Below are 25,191 nucleotides of genomic sequence, written 5' to 3'. Positions count from 1 at the left end.
TTATTACAGTAATTGAGCCTAAATTCTCCTCTGCTGGAGTCGGCCATTTTTCAATTACCAGTGTTAATGGGAATATAAAGTACACAACACTTTGCTCTCAGGCCTGTTGCTGTCGAACATCCATAGGCAATTCTTGACAGAAGCCAAACACTCTCCCTTACATGACAAGACTTTTCACTGATGACACATAAACAGTCTCCATAGAGATAAAGACGCAGCATTGGCATACACCTCCACAGATCACAGATGTATGCAGACTGCCGGAAGAGATACAGCGACAGATTGCTGAATGTCGACCTTAGCTATCAACAGAGTAGAAACAATAATCATCCTGGTACTTCAAAAGCTAGAGTCAGTCTCTCCAAAGAGAGGATAAATATGTTAACATAATTTTTCACTAGGTGACATTTGAAAAGCAAAAGATATACACAGGACTACATCAGTCATGGTAACCACTCATGTATCTCCTACAACTCCACCTCTTTTTCTTTACAACCAATTGAAAATTCCTATGTTGCTATGGTTTATTAGTTTTTTTAAATTTTTTATAGGAAACACAAACATATAGGCACCTATTAATGACTACAGTACCAGTGATTCAGCAGTCACTACTCTATTTCCTATGTGATGTATGAGGATCAAAATTGTATATCAATATAAAGTTTCTTATTTGTTACAATTACTTTTATTATTAGTCTATTATTAAAAATTTTTAAAAGGACAAAGAAGGCGATTTAATGAAAGTAGAAATCATCACAGAGATAAACATGTTATCTGTGGGGTGCTAAGACCACGAAGACCAGCAGGAGGCTACAGATAGCAGTATGCTAGCAGAAGCTAGTGTTGTCACAGGGATTCATGAACTACATTTAAGACATAGATTTTAATACTTAATTGAGGTAAGAAAATACTGCACTCTTAACTAAGCTGGGTCCTATCTAAATAATTTAACACAGCAATGTTGTCAATAATCGCATCCAGACATTTGACAGTTAACGCTAAATCAGTGTTAACATCTTTGTCTGACATGCATTAGCTAGTTAGCGCTAGCTTTAGCTGCGAAGATTGAACATTTTAATAGATTTTGGTGACCATTCTGCTCACAAAGTGCTCATCGAGTGTCTATTGGACAACAATACATGCCTGTTAACGTGAACACCTTGTAGTAGCTAAACACAGTTAGGTAACGATTGGTCATTTTGCTAATGCTAGCTAGCTGCTAGCAGCCCATCCCAATTTGTACTGCAGGTTAAATCATGTGCCATCAGTTTTAGCAAATGTCAGCTGATAATTATTTGGCAAACCTAATAGCACTTTAGCTAATTCATTGACAAGCTACGTACGTTATTCAAACGTTATTTACAGGAGGCTTCTCTGCTAAGCTAACCTAAAAGTTTACCTTCATTTGTTTTTCACGCCACTTAGATTGAAGTGTTTCACCTGGCCAGCCGGCTGTAAATATTGTGTAGCCCTGTCTCTAAGTACAGTGCCTTTCTGTCAGTCTGAGCTAATAAGTCAATAAAATAGCGCAATAAAGCAGATAGTTAAGCTTTTCAACAGCTGACAGTTGTAGGTTATCTGGCCAGTTAGGTTATGCAGTAAAGGGAGTTGATTTTTGACTTGACAGGAGCGTGTATCTCCTCCGTCATGAATGAATGGGCTTGGAAGAGAGATGCACAGGCAGCTGGGGAAGTCAGAAAGTGTTGAGGTGGATCAACACTTTGTTGGTTTTGGTCTTTTCATTGGATTTGATTAAAGAAATACAGAATATCAGCGGCCTTTAAATAATCCATAGACTAAAGCTGAAAAATATTTGAGATTTACACCACATTTTTATATTGTTTACATATTTTTTTCACTAATTGCTTCTTGGTTTTCAGACTTAGTCATGTCTCAGGTGGAGAAGAAGGCAGGGTTGCTTAGGAGGACATCGTCCTCTAAAAAACCCTTGAAAGAGAAGGTGGTGCTGATGTATGATGAGATTTTTGCAGTGAGTATCACAATGGAAGAATGTCAGTGGGGAAAGTCTAGAGAAATAAATGAATCTTCAAATCTTAACAATATCCTTTTTGCTTTGTTTTAGAAAGAGGACCCAGCCAAAAACAACCCTCGCTTCTGGGATGAGCTGTTTCTTATGAAGGTACCGCAAAGAAAAAAAAATGCTTGAGTAGAATTGCATGTGTTTGGCATAACAGGAAATCTCTCATGACACTGTGTGGGTCTATGAAGTTGCAGCAGTGTTAGCAGTAATGCTAACTGAGATGTATGGGAAATATCAGTACAAATAAACCCTGCCAAATGTTCAAATATAGACTGTGCAAAAATCTGTTTATACATTAATATTAGAATTGTGATAGTATGCACAGAAGTCTTTTTAGAAACTCCAGATGGAGTCATCATCATCATAAATGTAAGGAAAAAGCTATAATTATGACATATTTGTAGCCGTACAAGAGGAAGTACTGCACTGTGCAGAAATCACTTGTTGTCCTGTTTTAACAGAAGTGTATTGTGAAAATAACAACTGTCATGTCTTAGTCACTTTGGTCCTGTATCTTATGCATGTTCACCGTCTACCAACTTTTTAAAAAAAATGTCTGTCCCATCATGTTGCAGGTGAACCTAGAGTATCTGGAGTCTAAGTTGGAGAGTGTAGATGGGGAAGAAGTTCAGCGCATCCAAGACAACATCAACTCTCTGTTCCACCACTGTGTTCAGGCTCTGGGAGAGGAGCACCAGATCAAAGTGGTCAATGCCCTGCAGGTAACCACAGCCCGGGAGGGTGACATAGATTTTCAACTGTGCTACAATCACATCAGATGCATCTTAAGTGTGCTAATAAGACTGTAACTGCTGACAAATGATCTTGTCTTGTCTGAGTGTGATTGGAATTCAATCTGTCGTTGTTTGTTCAACTTTTGTGCTCTTCTGTCCTTCCCCTCCCAGACTCTGTGTGCACTTTTCCGGGGGGTTCATCAGAAGAACAAGTCGGCGTCTGGCTTCGACATCATCAACATGCTCATGGGATTTGACAAGGCTGAGCAAAGGATGAAGGTATGTGACGAGTGAAAAAGATTCATAATGAAGGGGTAAATGAAAAGACCACTGGAGTTTTCTTTTGTATTCATTCACATCATTTCGTCATGCTTGTGTCTCCTGCAGGACCTGATGGAGAGACTGGACAGCCTTCTCTGTGGAGACGGCTCAGAGAGTCTGAAGAGCCTTTGTCTCAAACTGCTGCTGTGTCTGGTGACGGTGAGACAGGACACATCAAAACAGCAACATGAAAGAAGTGGTGATGAGCTTTGGGGGAATGTTTGTTGTCCTTTTAACTTAAACACTTTTAAATATGTGAAAATGTGTGTGTTGACAGGTAACAGACAATATTAGTCAGAACACCATACTGGAATATGTGATGATCAACAGCATCTTTGAAGCCATTCTACAAGTAAGTGATTAGTGGAAGACTGTGTTTAATGTAGTTCTGTGATTTCCTGTGATTCTTTTTCTTTTCCTCCCAGTGTGGTCATCTCTCTCTCTCTCTCTCTCTCTCTCTCTCTCTCTCTCTCTCTCTCTCTCTCTCTCTCTCTCTCTCTCTCTCTCTCTCTCTCTCTCTCTCTCTCTCTCTCTCTCCCTCTCTCCCCTCCTCAGATTCTGTCAGATGTCTCCAGTAGAGGGCAGCATGGTTACGATGCTGTGGTCCTTCTGGCCCTCCTGGTAAACTACAGGAAATATGAGGTGTGTGTAATGTGCATATGCTGATTGGTGCTTGTTTCTTTTCTTGTTGTATAGTCCTAATCAGCAGCAGGCTTGTAGCAGGCTTAAGAGCTGCTGAATAGACACTGACTGTTCATCCAAGAACTCCAAAGATCAGCTCTCTTTACCTCCGATATTTTTCTTTTCTGCTATGACTCGAAAACTGCTGTGCTGCTGTAAGTGTCACCTGTAGAGGATACAATAGAAACAAGTCTCTCTTTTTAGTACAAGATGTACAGTACTGGTGTGTCATCTCTGGGAGGCTCTTTTTTAGTTCAGGGCTGAACCATGCCCATGGGATATGAGAGAATAATAAAAGGGCAAGGCATTAATTTGACTGTGTTGATAAAATTTTTCTCCACTAAAGAAATGTTGCAACACTCAGATCATTAAAATCAGTGTTGTATGAGGAAAAAAACATTAATTATTAGTTTGGTAGACTTTATTGTGCCCACTGGATTTTTTTTTCTCACAGCACTCTGCACAGCAATTAACACACAGCTGTGACAGACAGATAAACGTAAATGCAACACAACAGCACATAACAGCGACAGGTAAAACAACATGAAAATAGGGCACAGACGATGACGATCCATGACGATGACGGGAAAACGGCATGAGGACAAGATTCTTAGCGAGCCACCTCGATTAGAGCTGCTATGGCTGCGGGTACCAGGCCCTTCTGCACCTCAGGGACCTGCACCTGCGTCATTGAGGGCAGTGATGTCCAGTGCTATTGTGTTTGCATTATGTGCGATGACTTGACAGTTTAGCTCTTTGAGGTTGGGTGTTGGGAGACTTATTATCTTGGCAGCAGCCTGTAATTTTGTACAGTGTGTACATGAAAGCTTTGACTTGGGTTGTGTCCGCTATCAAAGGGCCACTTGTCCTACATTTCAGTGATAGAGAAGAAAACATATTGTCTGAAATAGCCTCCAATTCGCCTCCCTCTCCAGTTATTTCCTGGAAGGATAAGAGTGACAGTGAGGGAGGGGAAAAGAGGATGAGGAGTAAGTTTTTGGGTGCACCCTGATACTGCATGTGAGCAAAGTGGGCAACAACACGAGGAGCTCTCTTTTCAATTATTCTATTAAGATGTGCACTCCAAAATGTGTAAGACACGGCTTTAGTCGGCTGCAATATGCTGCACTTTATATATGGCAACATTTTCATGCAGCATAAAAAATAATGCTAAATTTCAGCTAATGGACATGAATTGTCGATTTTCGACGTTTCCTGTTTGGACTAGCTGTTCATAAACTTAGACTAGGCTAAACAAGCTGATCTATCTGTTTTTCAGTTGCATTATTGCACCTGGCATGGAATATGCAAAAGATCTTTAGCCTGACCATCCTTCCACTAATCAGCTGATTCTTCTCTTGATTAACTGAATAGTCGTTTGGTCTGTAAAATGCTAGAAAATGAGCCCCTGGAGCTGTGAGAGAGAATTGCCCTTTAACATTCAGGATGATTCACATTAACATTAATATTTGTGTCACATATTTGACAGATACATATGTCTCTGTTTTCTCTGTCAGTCTGTGAATCCATACATCGTGAAGCTCTCCATTGTGGACGATGAGCCAACATTAGATGTGAGTATGTTGTCACTTCCTGTATCTTCTTACCTGCTGAATGATAAATAGTCTGATGTAGGTCCTGGCCTCCGCATCAATCACATTGTCAAAGGTTTGATTGTAACACTGACTGTTTTCTTTCCCAGGGAATGGGGATGGTTGTCCACCAAGCTTTGACAGAATATAACAGGTGAGATCTAAAACTGTCCACGTGTCAACAGTCTTTGTAATGATCCACTGCATGGTGCGCTGGCGTCAGCAGTTTCGTTTGATGTCTCCCACAAATGTTCTATTTCTATTCTCCCGGAAAAAAAAGGCTCCTTTTATTCTTTTAGTTATTTATATCTGACAGTTTTCTTTGGCAGTTGGTAATGTTTTTTGGATGAGGCAAGGTTTGGAAATTAAAATGCTGTTTGTGAAGGAGGTCTTGTCTGTGTGTGTGCGAAGACAGGCGCATCAAAGTGATGGATGACGGCTCTACACAGTTCATTGTTTTTGTGTATAAACTGAATGCCCCGTAGATAATAAATTGCAGGGAGGAGACAGTTGTTAGGTAAATAAATGTGTGTTAGGTTACGAATACCCTGTTTGAATGAGAATGTACATCTCTGCCTCTGCTGTTGTGTGGCCCTTTCTGTCTTCAGTTTATTTGTCATTCTCTTTACTTTTTCATTACTTCCTACTTTATGTCCATCTTGTCTTTTTCTCCGCCTCTCAGGCAGTACAAAGACAAAGAGGAGGAGAACCAGGGTGGGTTCTTCTCTACCCTGACTAGTATGGTAAGAACTTTTTCTCACTTACAGTTTAATCATAGATATGTCTTAAATTGATTGATATTTCTTCTATTCGGACATATTTTGTGTTTAAGGAGCTTGATATTATGCCTTTCTGTTTTTTTGTGATAACTTGATCCTTCTTTTGTCTACAGGTGGGGAGTATGTTTATAGCAGATGCTGATGAGAAACTCTCCGTACAGTAAGTGTAAAGTTCTTACTCATCAGTTAGCATTACTTGCATTGTTCTCTACACTTTCAATGAGAGAATCCATTACGGCTGCGGTGTTTTTTCTTGCCGCCTACTTTGTCATCATTTAAGGTTCCAGCATGAAGTTTAAATAAACTTAATACCACAGTGGGCAATAGGCATCGGACCGAAACCTGGTATTAAAATTAAATTAATAAAGATTGTGGTATTAATAAGTTCCATCAATATTGGTCTTGCTCTCATAGTAATGAAGAAAAAATTGATTTGCTATTTCTTATTGCTACATAAAAAGAACTTGCGTGTGTCTTCAAAAAAGCAGAAACTGCCACGTTACAGACTGATATTTGATTGGCTCATGGCATGACTTCATCATTTGTTGGGGGTAACAATTAAACATGTGGATCATTACAGTAAGAGTGAGTATTAAAAGCTCTTGAAAGGGACAGTTATGACTCTCTAAGCGTTTTCACTCAGGAGTTGGATGTTGATTGCTGCCCTGGTCCTGTTCATTAGATTTTGCAGAAAATGACTGAAAAAAATTGGAGGGATAATATTTGTATCCGTAAACGAGGCTCACTGTTGTTTTACATTGTTAATTTCAGTGAATTTTTCAGCATTAAAATTGAACGTAAAGATTAAAAAAGTGACTTGCTGATGCTTGAAGTGATTCTTAATAAACTCTGAACTCCAGACTGCTCCTCCGCTGTTTCACAAGCTTGACTGGATGAGAGTCTGAAGCTGTTTCCTGCTCAGTCTAATGTCATGTGAAGATTTGGAGATTTTACTTCGTAAATGAAAACGCTCACTCTAAACCGCCAACTTCTTTTTCACCTCAAGGACAAATGAGGCGATTCTGCTGGCACTGTACGAGGCTGTGCACCTAAACCGCAACTTCATCACTGTATTAGCACAGGTAAGATGCACTGCTTTTCCTCCAGGTGTACATGTGTGCTCACCTCTTTCTAAAGTTAATCAAAACGAGGACAGAGGCCCAGTTGTAGCTAATTTTCCCTTCACAGTTTTCATCAGTTTTATTGCATAAAAACATCTGTGCCTGCATCGTCACCTGAAAGAAAGTTGGTGAGGAGCAACCTGAACTTTATCTAGTGGAAATTTTTTTTTTTCTGGGAAGAGAAATATGGGTTTTCCAAAATAAGAAAGGCTACAGGCTCATTAAAAGCTCATTTGTTCTTAAAGTCTGCAATTTAAATCTGTGTGTTTTTATTCTCCTCTCATCTTGGAGCTTTGAAAAATGGGCAAAAGGTTTTCTATTGTTTTGCATCTGTGATGTGACATGACATTTAATAATGGACAAGCTGGAGGACAGTGATTAGAAAAGAGGCTTCACCTCTTCTTGACATTATTCAGAACAGCAGGTTGGATTTCTGACTATTTTGTGCAGCAGATATTGAATGTCAGCACAGAGTTCATACTGTGACTTTATGTTGGTATTAGTGTTTTTAGTTGAGAAAATCACTTCTCCACTATCAGTCAGTCCAATCTGTTGCTTTGACTTTATTGATCCCTGCGGGGACATTCATTCTTTGAGCCATCTGACTGACTGACTGACTGACTGCAATGCCTAATGCACTGTTGTGTGTAAATGTTTTGCACTACTAAAAGTAAACACTCCTCTTCCTGTTCCTTTCTCTCTGTCCTCATTTGCATCTCGTGTCCAGCCTGCATTTTTTTCCAGTACATTTTAGGACACAAGGGACAGTTATTCACTGTTAATGACATTTCATGTGTTCGTTGTTTGTCTTTGAACAGAGCCACCCTGAGATTGACATCCCAACCACACCTACCACCCCCACTCCAACGACACCCACGACACCACTTGGCACAACTCCGCCCTCCCTAGACAGTAAGCTATACACGTTTTCATATTTTTATTCAGATTCAGTAAACAACACATATAGTGTCGGTGACATTACCCGTTGGTTTCTGAAGGTTTCTCAATGTCACTGTGTGGAACTAGCAAGGAGGAACAGGGGTGAAACTAAAACAACAAGTGACCACAGGAAATTGCAGGGTTATGGGAAGAATGAGTTGAGACAATGTAGTAAAAGTTATATGTTTAGGTGCAAGTCTTTATGGTTAAGTGTTTAGTTCAAACTGAACATACTTAGAGTCAACCATGTCAAAACGTTCCCTTAGAATATAAACAAAATGGACCTATCCTCATTTAATCTCAGTCTTTTTACATCCATTTTTGACCCCCCCGCCCCCCCCAAATTCACTGCAGCACCCACCCACTTATAATGTGGATTTATTACAGTTTAATAAGGAGATTATTACACTATCCCAAGTACTTACTAATCTCTCTTTGAAACTGAGTGCACGGCTGTCACTTCAGGTTATCTGGTAGGCGTATGTGGTCGCAAGCAAGTTCAAAAGCAGGTCATTTAGCATGCACACACGCTGTAACTGTTAAAAGGTGCATGTTCTAATCTCAGACGAGCTCTCCTTCCAGTGCTTCGAACCTAAGAGCCATTTTCCCTATAAAATATTAACCTTTAGATTCAAATACAGGTGAATGTTTCACATGCAGAGTGCCTTATTCCCTGTCATGGGAGCTTCAGCACTTACAGGCTCCTCTTCTTAGACCAGAAACAGTTGCACACATGCGCCTGCAGTCACATGTCAGGATTATACCTTTTCCTTCCACAGTTTTGCCCCATGTGATGATATGTTTCTTGACAGTGTGAAATCTACTTTTCCGCTGGGCGTGCATTGATCTGAGGAAGAAGGAAACAAATGAGGGTCTGGGGATGTGGAGGTTAGGGATAGGGAGATAGAACTGACCGGCTCATCATTTATCCATGATACAAACTGTATGTTTCACTGTGCAGAGAGTTTAAAATGGATGAAAATGCATATCTTGACAACACAGCAAGCTACAGTATCTACAGTAATGGGACAAAGACATACTTTCTTTGTAACCGCTGCTTGAATGAGCACTTTGCAAACAAGGAAAACAAGGACGACGATGCTCATCATACTCTCTTGTAGACAGTAGACTTTGACTTTAGACAATATTATTTATGGAATAACTGATTGACTGTACAGGTTTTAAGCCTCCACTCCAACGAGGGCTGTGGCCAGAGGCATTTATGTTTTTGGGTTGTCCGTCCGCCCTTCCCGTCCTCATGAACATGATATCTCAGCAACGCCCTGAGGAATCTGGCGTTCACTTGGACTCGAGGAGGAACTGATTAAAATTTGGTGGTCAAAGGTCAAATGTCATGGTGACCCCACAAAACATGTTTTCAGCCATAACTCAAGAATTCATACGTCACTTATGACCAATGGTTAAGTGATTTTATATCCAGAGGATCAAAGGTCAGCTTCACCATTACATCGTAATGTTCTCAAAAAGACTTTTCTGGCCATTAGTCAGCGCTGTAACTCAGGAACAGAAGGGGGGGATGGGGGGGGGTGTGGGGAGATGGGGGGGTTGTGACCATGTTTCACGTTTGGTGCAATACTGAATTGGTGACACTAAACTTGGTGCCCACCTTGAAACTGTGGTGATTGTTAAGATCTTCTGTGCTGCCGGGTTGAAGATGTGTGTGCAGCATCCACTTATTAGAATTTGTTGCTTTTTTGCTGCAACATCTGTATTTGAGGCATTTGTTCACTGTCATGGCTACAACTTTGTGTTCTATCAGAATCAGCTTCATTGGCCAAACACGTGAGGACATACAAGGAATTTAACTCCGTTTTTTGTCCGTCTCATTGTGATAGCTTCCTTTTTGCCAAAAAATACACTTAATACCTTTTTGATTAAATTCCCTCAAAGTCTTTACTAGTTATATAATTATGTTCTCTCTGTTTTGTTCATATGTTTGTCCTCTTTCTCCAAATATTTGCAAGAATATCACTGCAGTGATTAATGTTTGATGGAAGTTTTATTTGTACATTGGCTGTGTAGTGATGAACAACCCAGAACTGCCTCTGGATCCCAACCTGCAGACCAGCAACCTTCTCATTACCTTCCTCAAGTATGCCTCCATTGTAATGCAGGACACTAAAGGTAAACAGAACCCCTCATGTCCTCTTCCCCTTTGTCTCTGACACTCTGCCTTTTATTTTTTATCCATCTGTGACCCTGAAGTGCTCCTATGTAGTTGCTCTCTTCTATCACTCCACAGCTATCCCACTTTGTAACATTAATTTGTTTCAGTTTTCCTACCTGTTAAGAGTCTCATGTGTGTGTTTCCAGATGAACATCGACTGAACAGTGCCAGACTGTGCCTAATTATTCTCACCTGCATAGCCGAGGTACGAGCAGCTCCTGCTTCCACACTGTTCCTACGGTCTGACTATCTGTGACATTGTCTTTGTTCCTAATCCACGTCTGTGTGTGACAGGACCAGTACGCCGACGCCTTTCTCCATGATGACAATATGAACTTCAGAGTCAATCTCCACAGAATGGTGAGTTTATTGTTCTGACAGTGAGCAAATACATTATAAAACCTATGGTATGCAGGTGCTTTCAGCTGTCAGCATTTAAGGTACTGTACGTATTATAGTACTTTATTTTCTTTTAATTATCTGTCACATGCACCTGGAAAAAAATCTGCCAGTTATATGTGAATAAAATGTTATTGTCTTTATAAATTATTGCTTATTAAAGCTGATATCAGCCAGTACTGGTTTATGCCGACACACTGGTCCATCACTTGTGTACAGTATCATGATTATATCCTCATATACAGTACCAGTCAAAAGCTTGGATGCACGTTCTCATTCAAGTGAATGGAGAAGTATAGTATAACTTTTGACTGGTACTGTGCATACTTAGCGCAAGGTGCCCTTTCTGGTAAACCTTTGGAGCTTTCAGCCATATCTCTTGGCTTTCATCAGCAGATAGATATTTCTTAGTTGTCAGGAGATTGTTGTTGGATAGTCGTATATTATGGAATTTCGGTCATGTGATAAAAGAGACATCGGTTGCTACGTGCCTCCCGTATACAACCACCAGTTTGGAATATTGGTCACGTAACAACAACTGAGCCGTCTCCATGACGACTGAGGCAAATTCACTGACGGCTACAAGATGTGGCTGGAAGCTCTGTACATTTTCCAGTAAGTGGACCTTATGCTGTAAAGTTTTTGTGGAAATGTTATTTACGTTGTTTATACTGTAATGAACCTTCAAGATTCCTCCTGTGTCTCTTTCAGCCCATGAGGCACAGAAAAAAAGCAGTGGACAAGAACATCCCTTCTCGGCCGCTCGTGTGTGCTGTTCTAGGTATGAGGACTTTAGTGTGCGCTCATGTTTGATATTTTTGAAGGCTAGTTAGTTAGCTATAACCTCTGGATCTACCTTGTCATTTCCCATGGTGACCGGTTGGGTAGCAAACCAGACGTTTTCATTTTAAGGATGAGGGATGAGGACACAATGTAGATTACTTTAAGTTTTAATTCTCCATTTTCTTCCCTTTGCCAGGCTGGGCAGCCAGCTTTGGCAGAGTATTGTAATCAACAACTCTAAAAAGATTCTTCTAAACTACACTCTCGAAAACTTTATTGTGCGTTGTCCATAAATATCATTGACACGTGTTATTGGCAACTTTGTTTTTTTCCTGAGTCCTGCGTAAAGCTTTGTTTGCTTTACAGCTTCACACACTATAATGTTATCAACCTAGAAAGATGATGTATTCTTCTTTTTCCACTGACATTGCATGCTTTATTGCAGCCAATGAGATATTTGCAGTTCAAAGTTGGTGCAATTTAATCCTCTTGGTTTGTATCTGTCCAACTGTTTTTCTGCTTCTCCCCTCTCCTGTTTCCCTTTGTGTAGACCTGATGGTGGAGTTTATTGTCACTCATATGATGAAGGACTTCCCCATGGATTTATACTTGTGAGAGCACATGCACACTACACACACACACACACACACACACACACACACACACACACACACACACACACACAGACGCACACACACACGCACACACACACACACACTATTATTATAGTCTCATACACCGTCCAGCGTTGTTAACCACAGTTAATTTCACGTGCAGGCGCTGTGTGCAGATCATCCACAAACTCCTGTGCTACCAGAAGAAATGCAGAATCAGATTACATTACACCTGGAGAGAGCTCTGGTCAGGTAAAGATTGCTCTCTTGTCTCAGTTTAGTCAGGATTAGTTGTCATCTTTAATAAACTAAACTGTGCCACCAGCAGAGTAATGAGTCATTGTAATGCTTGATGTTGATTCTTATTTATGAGATCTTTGCCAACAAACAGTGTTAAATAAATCATGTTTTGGAAGTTTTCTGATGGGACGTGTTTATGATTTAATTTTTCAAATTAAGTTTCAAGACCCCACATATGCATGATTAACATCTCTGGGATTTTTGTTTTGCTGGGCATCAGCTCATGAGCTGAGTAAGTAGTTGCTGCTTTTCTAAAACAAACCCAATTTCTTGTTGAAGTCGTTTTGGAAACGTATTGCATCATTGAGATTTGATAATGAGTCTCTAAAGAAAGCACAATCCATCCTGGTGGCCTTGTTTTCAGCCTGGTCAACACACAGTAGGATAACATTTCAGCTTGTAATGGCCCCATCACACCGTGTCTCATTAGGATACACATTTCTCTAATCAGACCAATAATCTGCTTAATTCCCTGAATAACACCGAGCGACTCCTCCTGGTGGTGATAATAGCATACCATGAAATAAGACTGGAGAGAAAAAAATGAGCCAAATTAAAGCAATAGATGTGCTCGTTGTTCTGCCAGCTTGTGTTGCAGCATGTTAAAAGCTTTTTTTTTTTTTGTGCGTACACATTGTGTTTCTTCTTATGGGGGTTGTTTTCCTCAATAAAAGCTTGTGAAAGGACTTGATTTGGTGTTGAAAGGTTTTCCCTCCTCCTGTGTTTCCATTATCTACCTTAATAAAGATACACACTGAGGAAAGCAGACTGCTGCCATATACTTCTGCTGGTAGACGACTGTCAGCACTCCAGATTATTTCATTAATGCGAGCATGTCTCCCTCTGCACAGCTCTCATCAACCTGCTGAAGTTCCTGCTGTCGAATGAGACCACACTGCTGGCCAAGCACAACATCTTTCATCTGGCCTTACTGGTGAGAGACACCGCACACACACACACACAAAACATGCAGACAGGAGCCTGACAGAGTACAGTCCACAAAGGAAATCATTTTCACACCAGTATGTGTATTCTCTTGTAGTAGGAGGTGAACCAGATGCTGTTAGTGTGGCGCTGCTTATAGCCCAGCTGTGCATTCATCTGAAATCACACGCTAGAGTTTAAATGTCTCTTATTAGTTTTTTATAAGAGGAGAGGGAAAAAGCCAACCGGCCTGTATTTGCAGAAATCGCTATATGAATTTAATTTCCCTTTTAGGTTTTATCTGTTTAAGAGTGAGTGTCAGACTTAATGTGTGTCTCCTTATCCAGGTAGTGAACCTGTTCAACATGTTCATAACATACGGCGACACGTTCCTGCCCACCTCCAACAGCTACGACGAGCTGTACTATGAAATCGTACGAATGCACCAGGTCTTCGACAACCTCTACTGTATGGGTACGTTAGCAGTTTTTACCTGAGAAGAGCTGAAATTATTCCTAATCTCATCTGCTATTTAAAGAAAGATATAATCAGTATATTTATTATAAAGAACAACAGCAGTAAAGAGTTAAACCGTGAGCACATTTTCTGTGAATGATAACTGTGGAAAAGAGGAAATTAACAACAAAAGTCTGTCTCTAATATAATGATCAATGAAGGCCACCCTATCAGAATTTACAGTGGTGGATTGAACTATTTTGACATCAAACATTCTCCAGTTCCAGCTTCTCAGTCGTGAGGATTTGCTGCTTTCTTTCTTTTAGTATCGTAATAAATTGAATGTCTTTGGGTTCTGGACTGTTTGTCGGACAGAAGAAGACATCTTTGAGCCTTTGGAAACTCTGACGGACATATATTTTCTGGCTTTTTAGAGACCAAATGATCTATTGGTTCATTATTTGAGAGTGAAAATAATCATGAGCCTTTAACATGACAGGGTCAAAAGAGACATGTACAAGTGCAACTGATTCAGTGTGTTTTTATTCTCTGCCTTTCAGTTTTGAGAGTATCAACCAACACAGGCCAGTGGAAGGAGGCAGCCAGCAAAGTCACGCACGCCCTTGTTAACGTTCGGTAAAAATGCACACACACTCTTAACACACATACACACACACAGCATGCCAAGAGGCAGAAAAGAGTCATATTTGATTGAAGGGAAATGCAAACTAGAATGTGATGGAGGAAGGTCAAAATAAAGTGAATGAAGTCAAGTCTTTGGAACTGTAATTTGGGTTCTCCATCCCCATCCTGTTCCTTTCTTTTCCGCCCCCCAGGCCCCTCTATTCGATAATTATAAGCCTTTATCTCCTTCACCCCAACCCAATCCACACACACACTGTACTTCATATCTCCTCCAACATTTTCCCGCATAATCTCCCTTTTCCTCCTCCATCTTCTCCGAGGAGATGATCCTCTGAGGTCACCCCGGCTTGGAGGCCCCTGAGGGCACCCGAATGAGCCGGGTGCTCCCAGTGGGTTCAGCCACTCAACTGGTCTCCCGATGAAGTAGATGTCACTGCTTTAATATACAGTCACAAGGGTTGAAGGGAAGGCGAGGGGAAAAGAGACTGATGGAATAATGTTTGAAAGAATAGATGAATAACTGAATTAAGGCAGAGAGCTATAAAGAACCCAGAGAAACTGTGCGGAAATTAACTCAAATGAAGGGACCAATCCCATTCTCCTCCCATCACATCTATCCTCCACACGCTGGCTTCCCACATGGAAATGACACCAGGATTATCACTATGGAGAAATCTTTGCATTTTTGTCACTGTAATTTATTTGATATATTACGCTCTCTAACCCAGTACAAAATAACACACTTCATCTCACAGCTGTGTGTATTGTATAAACTTATATTTACGCTACAAAGCAGTTTATTTCTCAGAAATGAATGCTGATGCTGGAAAAGATTGTCTCTGAATTTGCATCTGAAATTCCCCGGTGTGTTGACACAACGTGAAGGAGGCGCTGAGAGAGATTTAAATAGGAATGAATAGAAATGAGTTTTGGTGTTAAGCAGGCTGTCTGAAACAGGTATTGCTTCAAACTTTTTCTTGTCAAAAATCAAGTCAAAACTGGTCATTGCAAACCTGCACACCTTGAATATTATTATTTTTGATTATATTATTAGTTTACACCTAAACAAGAAGGAACCAGAAAGTCACACTAGGCACTAAAATGTATGGAAGGCTGGTGGCAAGGATACACCACATACACTGCCAAAAGTATGCAGACACAGTAGTTTTGGTCTGGGACTGATGTTCATGTTTTGGTCCAGGACCCTTAGTTCCAACTAGAGAAAATAGTATTTTAGTCTACTTCCACACTGAGCCATCTAATTCTTTTCTGTTTTAAATTATTATTATTTATTGTTTTTTTTTCATTATTGATTGTGGCTCATTTATACTACCTGATAATCAGACAGCCATGTCTGGCTGCTGAGCTGCAGTGCTGGTCAGATCGTTGTTTTAAGACCACAACATTGTCTGAGAAATGAACATACATACAGTACAAGGTTGTACTGTGAGTTACAGGCCAAAAAAGATTTCTCTATTTACTTTATTGCCACACAACCCCCAACTCCAGAGCCCTGACCTCAACCCCATCCGACACCTTTGGGATTACCTGGAATTGACCAAATCCCTGTGGCCAGGATCCAAAATCTTGTGGAAAGTCTGTGGAAAGCAGATAAATGTGAATGGTTTTGGAATGAGATGTTGAACAGCTGTTCACACCTGGCATTATAATGTTCCTCCACATGTGGTTCGATTGACCACTGATTGGCTTCCTCCGTTTCTATATGTTAAAAATATGTATGCGTTGTTGTTTTTAACCAATCCGACAGAAGGATCTGTTGTCAATGTGTGTGTAGTGGGAGAGAGAGAGAAAGAGAGAGGGAGTAGGGCATGTAGGGGTTGAGCAAATAAATGTGCTGCTCACAGCTCTACATTGAAATAACGTTTTATCTATTTGAAATAGTAAAGTATATTCAGTTATTATGAAACTATGTTAGGACAAATTGGACTGTGGTAGAGGATGTAAGCTGAGTAGGCGGTCCTTCAATGTGGCCCAGGACACACTTGCATTCACATGTAGCCCAGACCGCCTCTGAATGTGGTCTGAATGATCGGATCTCAAATGTGTCCTCAGTGCGTCTTGGGTGCGCTCACACCTGTACGTACAGCTGTCCACTTGTGATTTGATGACCTGAGATAGATGTTAATGCCATGTTTGAAGTGGCCCTGAGTGTCCACATACTTCTGACTAGTGTGTATGTCCTTGGTATTTGAGGAAGACGTCCATCTGTGTGTCATCTCAGAAGGGCTTGTGTTTTTCTCTTTAAGGGCCATCATCAACCATTTTAACCCCAAAATTGAGTCCTACGCTGCGGTGAACCACATCTCCCAGCTGTCAGAGGAACAGGTAAGCACAACACACTCTACCTCCACTAACACTACGCCTACAAGTTGCTTGTAAATAAAAATAAACATCTCGGGGCTATTTGGGTTGAACTCCATTGAAACATCACTCCTGCCATTTCAAAGGTAAATCTTATAAATTTTTTACTGCACAGTGGAAAGCATTCAGTGCTTGGAAGTGTTTGAGAAGGGGTGCATGTTATTTTGAAAGAATGCCTATTCATCAAGAAGTACTTACTACTACTCTGTGGCAGAGATGAATGACTCAGACATTGGTTATTGTGATGAGACAACTGGAAGAGCAGTTGTTATCTCTCACACACCACTGAGCTTAAAGCTCATCACGGCTGATTCATTGCACACACTTCAGGCAGGTGGGACGAGCCTGTTCACAACAAATATTTTAACACAGTTCATGACTGATGGTGGCACACGCTTTGGTTGTTGTCACTTCTAGTGACACTGATATCCAACAACTTGTATACTTGTCTATTAAACATAGACAGTATTCTCCTCTTAATGTGCTTTTAAAGGAAATATGATCCTAAAAGTAAAGCTTGAATTATTCTGATTATAGAAAGGTATAAATATTGCAGTTTCTCTGATGGCCGCAGCCAGTCTTGTAGAAATAACGCCAATTTATCCACGCAATAAGAGTCCAACTGCAAAACAAACAGACTGCGAATCGAGTCATTAAGCAACTGGACAGCTTTTGAAATGCTGAGTTATTCCTTCATTATTAGTGGAAAAACGTGAGTCTGGCCCGGAAGGAAGCTGAACTGATTTGAAAATTGTGAGCTCCATTTAAGACTTTATCCTTGATGTCAAATCGGTGAGGACAGGAAAGCGGCCGGGAATCCCTTTTTTAACAAGCTGATAAGAGAGTGATGGATTTGGTCATTATACTCCCCAATTACCTCTCTGCTTTTATCTGCTAGATTTATTCACAACAAAAAGGGAAGGCAGGAGTTAGCTTCGGTGTCAGTGAGCTGCCAGTGGTTTCTTAGTCTGTGGCACTTTTCTTTGCCGTTAGTAGCAGTCTTCATGGAGCGACTGTAATTTGATCATTGTCAGCAAATTCAGCGATAACACAGAAGTCACCCTCTTCTATTTAACAAACAGATTCCAGCATTAGCTGGAAGAGGAGCTCTGTAAATACAACGATACGATAAAGGAAGGCACTACTGCTGCATTTTGCTGGTAATATATTACTGTCTCTTGTAAAACAGCTTCAGCCCATCATATGCTGAAGTGGGAAAAATCCTGAATTTGCCTGTTTATAAGTAGTTTGACTTGTGACTATTTAGCTTGAAGTAGGGCTGTCACAATGTTAGATTTTCACTACCCTTTTATCGTGGCCAAAAGATTTCATAATCATATTATCGCCATATCTAAAGAAAATTTAAAAAAAGAGAAGAAAGAAATAATGCTATTCATCTCTAACTTTGTTTATTGTATCTTTTGTGTCTTTTTTGGAAAATGAATTAGACTCAAATATGAGTGAAGGGAGATGGAGTCTGTTATCATAACTATACAAAAACGTACAAAAAGAACAATTACTTTAATGGAGAGTGAAAAGGCAATAAGATAAGCTGATAAACAAAACATCAAAAACATGTATTATTGTGTATTATTAACACAGTATTAATGTTTTACTTTTTAAACATCACGATAATCGTCAATCAACAGTTTACTGCAACACCCGTAGTTGAAGAACTCATAACATCAAACTAGAATTAGATTAACCATCTCCAATTTGAAGTCTTCAATCACATATATGAATTGTGGATTTCTTGAGCCATTCTACGAGGTAGTGGTGCCCAACACGTTTCTGCATCGATTGCTATCAACACCAGTATGTGAAGCCAGATTTGTTTCCAGTCCTTTGTTAATCACATGTAATGCAAGGCAATAAACCAATACTGTCGCTGACCGATGTTAAGCAGTTAAATTATTTGATATCTGATTTTGGCATATACTTTCATTTTCATGACATAGAGTACACAGACATCTGAAAAATCTTCTTTTTAACGTTGTGATATTGTTGAATATTCAGTGAGAGGAAATCTAAGTCCCGTCTAAACCCTCTGACTCGCCTCTCCACAAAGTCTCTACTGAACAATGTAACAATGTAAAGTATTATAGGAGGCCTTTAAAGAAAAGCTGTTACACAGGTTTTTCTTAATGCTGACCTGTCAGATATCTTTATGGATCAGCTTTATTAGATTTTATTGCAGACTAAACACACTGTGGCTTTGATATGTAGGAAATGTAGAGAAATGTACTAAGTCACTTGGATCAAGAGCAAAAAACATGATCTGTATTGTTAGGAGATATTTTTTTTAAACCGCTGTAATTTCACGCTGGAATAAAACCTATTGATTTTCCTGTTGGATTGTGATTATAATATACAGTATATTTCTAAGATTGGGGATGTAACTTGGTTAACAACCAGCAGTCATTTTTATGGTTATAAATGATAAAATGCAGTTGTTTTGAAACTTATAGAATTTATAAAAACGTAGGTCAAATTGCAATGAGGAGAATGCAGGAGAGAATGGAAAAGAATAAAAGACATCTTCCCACTGGCTGAACAAAACATTGCTCTTATCAAACAGACACAAAAAGGACACGTAAAAAAGAGAGAGAACAGGAACAGATGATGTATTGAACTTGGAACAATTTAAAGTGCAGATATTATGCTTTTTGGGTTTTTCTCTTTCCTGTTGTGAGTTAAAGCTCTTTTGTGCGTGTAAAATTTCTGCTAAGTTACAAAGGGCAAAAGGAGTTGTTCTCTCCCACAGAAAAACGCCTCGTTTATATTCAAGGCTTTATAATATATAATATAGCATATACTAATCAACACACACACACACACACACACACACACATACTCAAACACATTAACCACCAGCACTCCATCCGCCTGGAGTGGTCTTAGACAGTGACACCAGAAGATGGATGGCCTCCAGAAACACACAGCATTAAAACGAGCTGCTGTAATCTGTCCGTCTGTCTCGGTGCACAATGTCAGAGCCAAAGCACTTCAGCACACAAGGGCTGCTTTTGTGTCCACGCTTCAAGATAAACACAGTGACAACCGCGCACCGCATAATCATATCTGCCTAGTGATGCAGAAAGGAAGCACTCAGCATATGATAAAGGCTTTTCTTTAATTCCCCATTTACTTTTCCTTTATTTGAATTTTTTGCTTCTAACCAGTTTGTCATAGCTCGTGCCTTTCCCTCTCTCCCTCCTCTTTTCATCTTTTCCATCTTTTCCATTTGCCACCAATGAGCAGCTAACTTTAACACACCTTAGCTGAGGTTACAATTCAAACCTGCCTCCACATTTCTACAGAGCGGGGAGGGTGATGGAAAGCTGTGAGGGAGAAGGAAGCAGGGAAAGAGAGGGAGAGAGAGGGAGAGGGAGAGGGAGAGGGAGGGAGAGGGAGAGAGAGGGAGGGAGAGGGAGAGAGAGAGAGAGAGAGAGAGAGAGGGAGAGAGAGAAGGAGAGAGAGGGAGAGGGAGGGAGAGGGAGGGAGAGGGAGAGAGAGAGAGAGAGAGAGAGAGAGAGAGAGAGAGAGAGAGAGAGAGAGAGATATGGGTATGAATTTTTCATCAGTGTACCATCAGAGGTTGAATAAAAACAACAGCCCTTTTATTTTTCCGAGCACAGCTCTAGATTTATTAGAGAAAAATAAACACAAGACGAATGTTTTCGTGTTCTTAACACTCTGTTAATACATTTTAAAATGATGATTCAGCTGTACAAAAGATATACCGCCAGGGCTGAAGGAGAATATGTTTGTATTGTTTGTGCATAAATGCAATAAGACGTTCATGTGAGTTTACATCTGTTTTTCTGTCGATTAAAAGCCGGAGTTGTTTTGAAGAGGTGCGTGTTTGTCTTTGTGGAGTTTCTCTGCATGACAAAATGCGGCTCATGCATCTCGCTGTGAGTGTTGCATGCTGGGTGGAGTGTTGCATGGGCATTAACAAGATAATGGAAAAGGTCGGGTTAGGGGTTATTTCACGGCTGAATGGTGAAGGTGCAAGTGTGGAGAATCTGCATAATTACTTCTGATTTCAGCTCACCTTCTTATCTCAGGCAAGTGTGTCCTGTGCACTTATGGATCGTAGTACACACACACACACGATACAGTATTATACATGCACTGCTTGATTCTGTTTGAACCCTGACCTTACAATGATAAAGCGAGTCTTTCTCAAAATGACCCCTTGTCACAAAAATGCCCCTGTATTCAGGACAAAACTAACAAGAAAAAAAGGAAATAAAATGCAGAGGAATCAAGTTGCTGATGATGTCGCTTTTTTCCAAATGACCAATCAAATGGAGTTAATCTCTCACAGTGAGCAGCGAGTGACTAGAAATAACTTGGAGAGGTACAAGCTGCATTGCTGCAGTATTACAACCCTCCACATGATCTCTCATGAATAAAAATGTATGTAATGAAGTATTAATCACTAATTAATATTTGACTGTTTGGAGAGTCACTGTAAAATGCATTAACCAGCTTCATCAGTTTTTAAAGGGGTTGGACATTGTGCAACTTCAGTTAATTTTTTCTTTCCCGTTAGGTGTTGGAGGTGGTACGATCCAACTATGACACACTGACCCTCAAACTGCAGGATGGTCTGGACCAGTTTGAGAGATACTCGGAGCAGCCCAAAGAGGCCGCTTTCTTCAAGGAGCTGGTAAGATAAACAGCAGTGCATTGTGGGTGTTGAGGGTTTTATGTCGGTTTCTAAGTCCTGAACTGATCCAGTCTGCCTCACACCTATGGAGGACACTATTATTTACTTCTTTGAAAGGAGCATGTCGGTTCTTACCCAGATTTTATGTCCTTACACAACTGAAAGTGGTTGTGTTTGCTGCTGAAACGTGACACTGATCACTGCAGTTCACTGTAAACAAAGTCTCTTTGCAAAGCTGACAGCTGAGGAAAAGCTTCTTGTAATAGAAAGTGAGGAGAAATTAGCTTCTGAGTGTGAGTCCCTCTGGGTTAGTTAAAAAAACACAACTGTCAAACTACAGCGTCTGTGCTACAAATTAAAGTTTTACATTTTTGAAATAAAAATTTCACCTGTATTATTGATAGGATTTTCACCATTTTCAAAATTATTAAGCCCCTCATAAATTTTAGCAATAACGGTGAAGTATAAGTGATCAAAACAGTAAACGGTAAACAGTGCTGTCACTTGAAACACATGGAAGCAAAAAATAGTAGATAGATAGATACTTTATTTATCCCCTAGGGGAAATTCAGGTGTCCAGCAGCTCATTAGTAATAATATAATGATGATAATAATAATACTAATAATGATAATTAAATTAGTCCTGTGGTGATAGACACGTTACCAGCTCTGTTAATGTGCTGCTTCCTGTAAATTCAAAACATCTCCCAACGTGTTAAAATAAATGGTGTATCTTATGTAAAGGGATATTCCACCTGCCTTATGAAATGAAAATTAATAAAGAGGGGTCAAAATGGATGCAAACAGCATTGAACCAAACCTTAAAGATGAAGATCCTACACTTCCCATAATGCCCTTTATTGGTAAATGTCCACTCTGCCCTGCCTGTTTGTAGTACAGGTCGAACTGAAGCATCCAGAAGTCATCATGAGGGTGATGTCACACTCCTTTCCTAGGCTGAGTAGAAGTCCTCATGGCCTGTAAACTGATCTGCATGTGTAAAAAGTGGTGTGCTCCTTTATTGATTTGTGGAAGTACAATTTCCTCAAGTTTAAAGTGCTGTCTAGGATTGTTGTTTAAACAACAAGACAATAAAAGCAGAAAAAAGAAAAATGTTCAACATGTTTTAGTGGATGGTAAAACTGACAAAATATCCAGAATGAACTTTAATTTGAATGATGATGATGATTTCTGGCACATGCACTGGTTGTTAGAGTTAGTGTGATGGGGCAAAAAAGCAGACTCGGTGTCAGAGGGTTTCTATTCATCCGCAGCTACATATGAATTAATTTGGGACTGCCTTTAAGGTGGTGAGCGCTCAACATGAGGTGGAGCAGATGTGGTGAGGTTGTAGCGACTGGAGTGGGATGTTAAACCTCAGCCTCTCATCTTGGACCTGTAATAAATGTCTGTCCTTCTGTCCTCAGGTTCGCTCCATCAGTCTGAATGTGAGGAAGAATGTCTCTTTGAACACACTGAGTCAGGACGTCCTGCTGAAAGAGTTCTCCACCATCTCCTGAGGGAAACACACACACACACACACACACACACACACACACACACACACACACACACAAACACACACACGCACCCTAACCCAGCCTTCACCTCCCTTCAGATGGACATACACATTGTAATTTATGTGCGTGTGGACATGTACACATACTTACAAACACAAGCCAGTGCAATCCTCAGTTATTCTTTCTATCAGTTGTCTTGATTTCTCATCCTCTGCCTCCTTTGAACTGAACAATGGGAACCCACAGAGACGGACACGCTGACTGGCTGGATGCACCTTAAGGAAAAAACCTGAAAACTTACCAGACTTGCTTCTTTCGTGGTCGTTGGTGTGTGTGTCTTTAAGGAAGTGCCCGTATTGCACTGGTTCCTCGTGTGCAATCTGCAGTATTGGCTGGACTGTTAACTGACACATGAAAGTTTGGATTTAAGATAGTAAAACGAAGTATTTTTAACCCAGATCCTCATCTCGGCTGCCACATTATATGATTTACGATTTATCTCTCCAGTAATTATTTCATAAGAATGTCGGCTTTGAGTGAAGCATTATGTTCTTCCTAACAGCATTGGTAATGGTGATCCTGGGCCTTTTTGAGTTTGAGTCTTATTTTAAATCCTCTTGGATTAGAGCATTAACTTTTTATTTGCAGCTGAATGCTTGTTGTGTGAATGTTAACATAATTCTCCACATGTTCAAAACAAATTTACAAGTATTTTGTATTTACATGTTTGCTAAGGGGCAGAACGTTTGAGTAACTGAGATGAGGATGCTCTGAACTGATTAAAAAAACATTTCTATTGTTGTTGCAACCCTTTGTTTTTGAACAAAGCCATGATTAACATTCACTATTGTACCTCGCACAAGTCATTTCTGAATTAGCTTAACAAATGAATCTGAATGTGTTGAAGTGAGAGGCCAGTTTAGAGGGAAAGCTGTTCAGACAATGTTTAATCATTATGAGTTATAAACATGATCATTGCTGCTGTGTTTTTGGCTCATGACGAAAAAGATCCACACATCTTCTGTTTGAACTCTTTCTCATTCAGAATATTTGAATTTTTTTTTTTTTTTGACTGGAAGCAAATTGAATTATGCAATTTCATCAAGTGTAGGGTCTTTTTCTTTTGTCTCTAATTCCTGTAGGTATATTTATGTTTCTTTTTTAAATAAAGTTTGGTTTCCTACTCTAGTACTGTTTCCTTATTGAACTATTTAGTCAAGAAACATTAAGAAAAACAACTTCTATCTATAACATCAAAATGATTTTTCTTCCATATTCTTTGTAAGCTTATCAACAGCTGTCGTCGACAGTCTACACACACACACACACACACATACACACACACACACATACACACACAGTGTCCTCTGCTGACATTGTGGATCAAGTCTGATTCTGATACATTAGGTGTCAGTTGGAGGCTTGATTTTTTTATCCCTACTCACTTGAGAACTGAAAGATGACAAATGTTTTCAACTTGCATCATTTCTTTATTTCTTGCTCCCTGTCGAGCAGGTAAGAACTGTGAGTTATGAACTGGTGACCAAAAAAGTCAAGTAGCTTGCATTTGATAGTTTGAGCTGTGTTGTGTTCTGGTGAGCAAGATGTTTGCAGAATTGGTCCGCACCACATCAAATGTCAGATACAGCCTGTATTTACACACACGATCTGGACACCAAATACAATCAGTAATGTCATTAACATTTTCATCACACTTATTCAACAGAGAGAAAAATAAGTACATTAAAGCTGCAATAATTTATTTTTTGTCCACTTGAGGGCTGTGAGCAATCTTTAAATGTAACACTAACATCACCTTCTACAGTTCCTATGGTACATGTGGTACATGCAGTTGACTATTTAGACATACAACAGACGGAATAATAATTGTAATATTTGAAGTCTTATCTCTGGTCACGTGGTGAACACAAGTGCAGTCTCCTTGTAGCTCTAGTTTGGTCTCCACTCCCAACTCCTGCGTGTGAAGATACTAAAACACTGTAAGGCTGAGAGGAAGTGACGAGTGACCCCCCCTTTCACATTACACTGTCATTTGACCCATTGTTTGTATAATAACATTGATCACAGGAGCTT

At 40.0% G+C, this 25,191-nt stretch overlaps 1 protein-coding gene across 1 annotated transcript; it reads left to right on the top strand.

Annotated features, from left to right (window-relative positions):
* Positions 1 to 583: 583 nt before the first annotated feature.
* armh3 (armadillo like helical domain containing 3) lies at positions 584 to 24,285 on the top strand. The gene is made up of 26 exons (XM_056372457.1): positions 584 to 899; positions 1,881 to 1,990; positions 2,084 to 2,140; positions 2,617 to 2,763; positions 2,947 to 3,054; positions 3,163 to 3,255; positions 3,374 to 3,448; positions 3,652 to 3,738; positions 5,295 to 5,351; positions 5,480 to 5,523; positions 6,052 to 6,112; positions 6,262 to 6,308; positions 7,155 to 7,230; positions 8,088 to 8,181; positions 10,252 to 10,353; positions 10,543 to 10,601; positions 10,691 to 10,756; positions 11,507 to 11,576; positions 12,129 to 12,189; positions 12,356 to 12,444; positions 13,344 to 13,426; positions 13,764 to 13,890; positions 14,433 to 14,508; positions 16,785 to 16,863; positions 21,461 to 21,577; positions 23,005 to 24,285. The coding sequence occupies exons 2-26, from the start codon at positions 1,889 to 1,891 to the stop codon at positions 23,095 to 23,097; spliced, it is 2,070 nt and encodes a 689-aa protein (XP_056228432.1). The 5' UTR covers positions 584 to 899; positions 1,881 to 1,888; the 3' UTR covers positions 23,098 to 24,285.
* Positions 24,286 to 25,191: the final 906 nt, after the last annotated feature.

This window comes from Seriola aureovittata, chromosome 3 (assembly GCF_021018895.1).
Source record: "Seriola aureovittata isolate HTS-2021-v1 ecotype China chromosome 3, ASM2101889v1, whole genome shotgun sequence".
Lineage (NCBI taxonomy): Eukaryota > Metazoa > Chordata > Actinopteri > Carangiformes > Carangidae > Seriola > Seriola aureovittata.
Note: the sequence above shows the minus strand (reverse complement) of the source record. Positions and strands in the feature narration are given on the sequence as shown.

Excerpts from the sequence above, each read along its gene's own strand:
- armh3 (XM_056372457.1), top strand. The coding sequence starts at position 1,889 with ATGTCTCAGGTGGAGAAGAAGGCAGGGTTGCTTAGGAGGACATCGTCC. Across the intron at positions 3,449-3,651 it reads TCTTTGAAGCCATTCTACAA|ATTCTGTCAGATGTCTCCAG; the intron begins GTAAGTGATTAG and ends TCCCCTCCTCAG. Across the intron at positions 10,602-10,690 it reads TTCTCACCTGCATAGCCGAG|GACCAGTACGCCGACGCCTT; the intron begins GTACGAGCAGCT and ends TGTGTGTGACAG.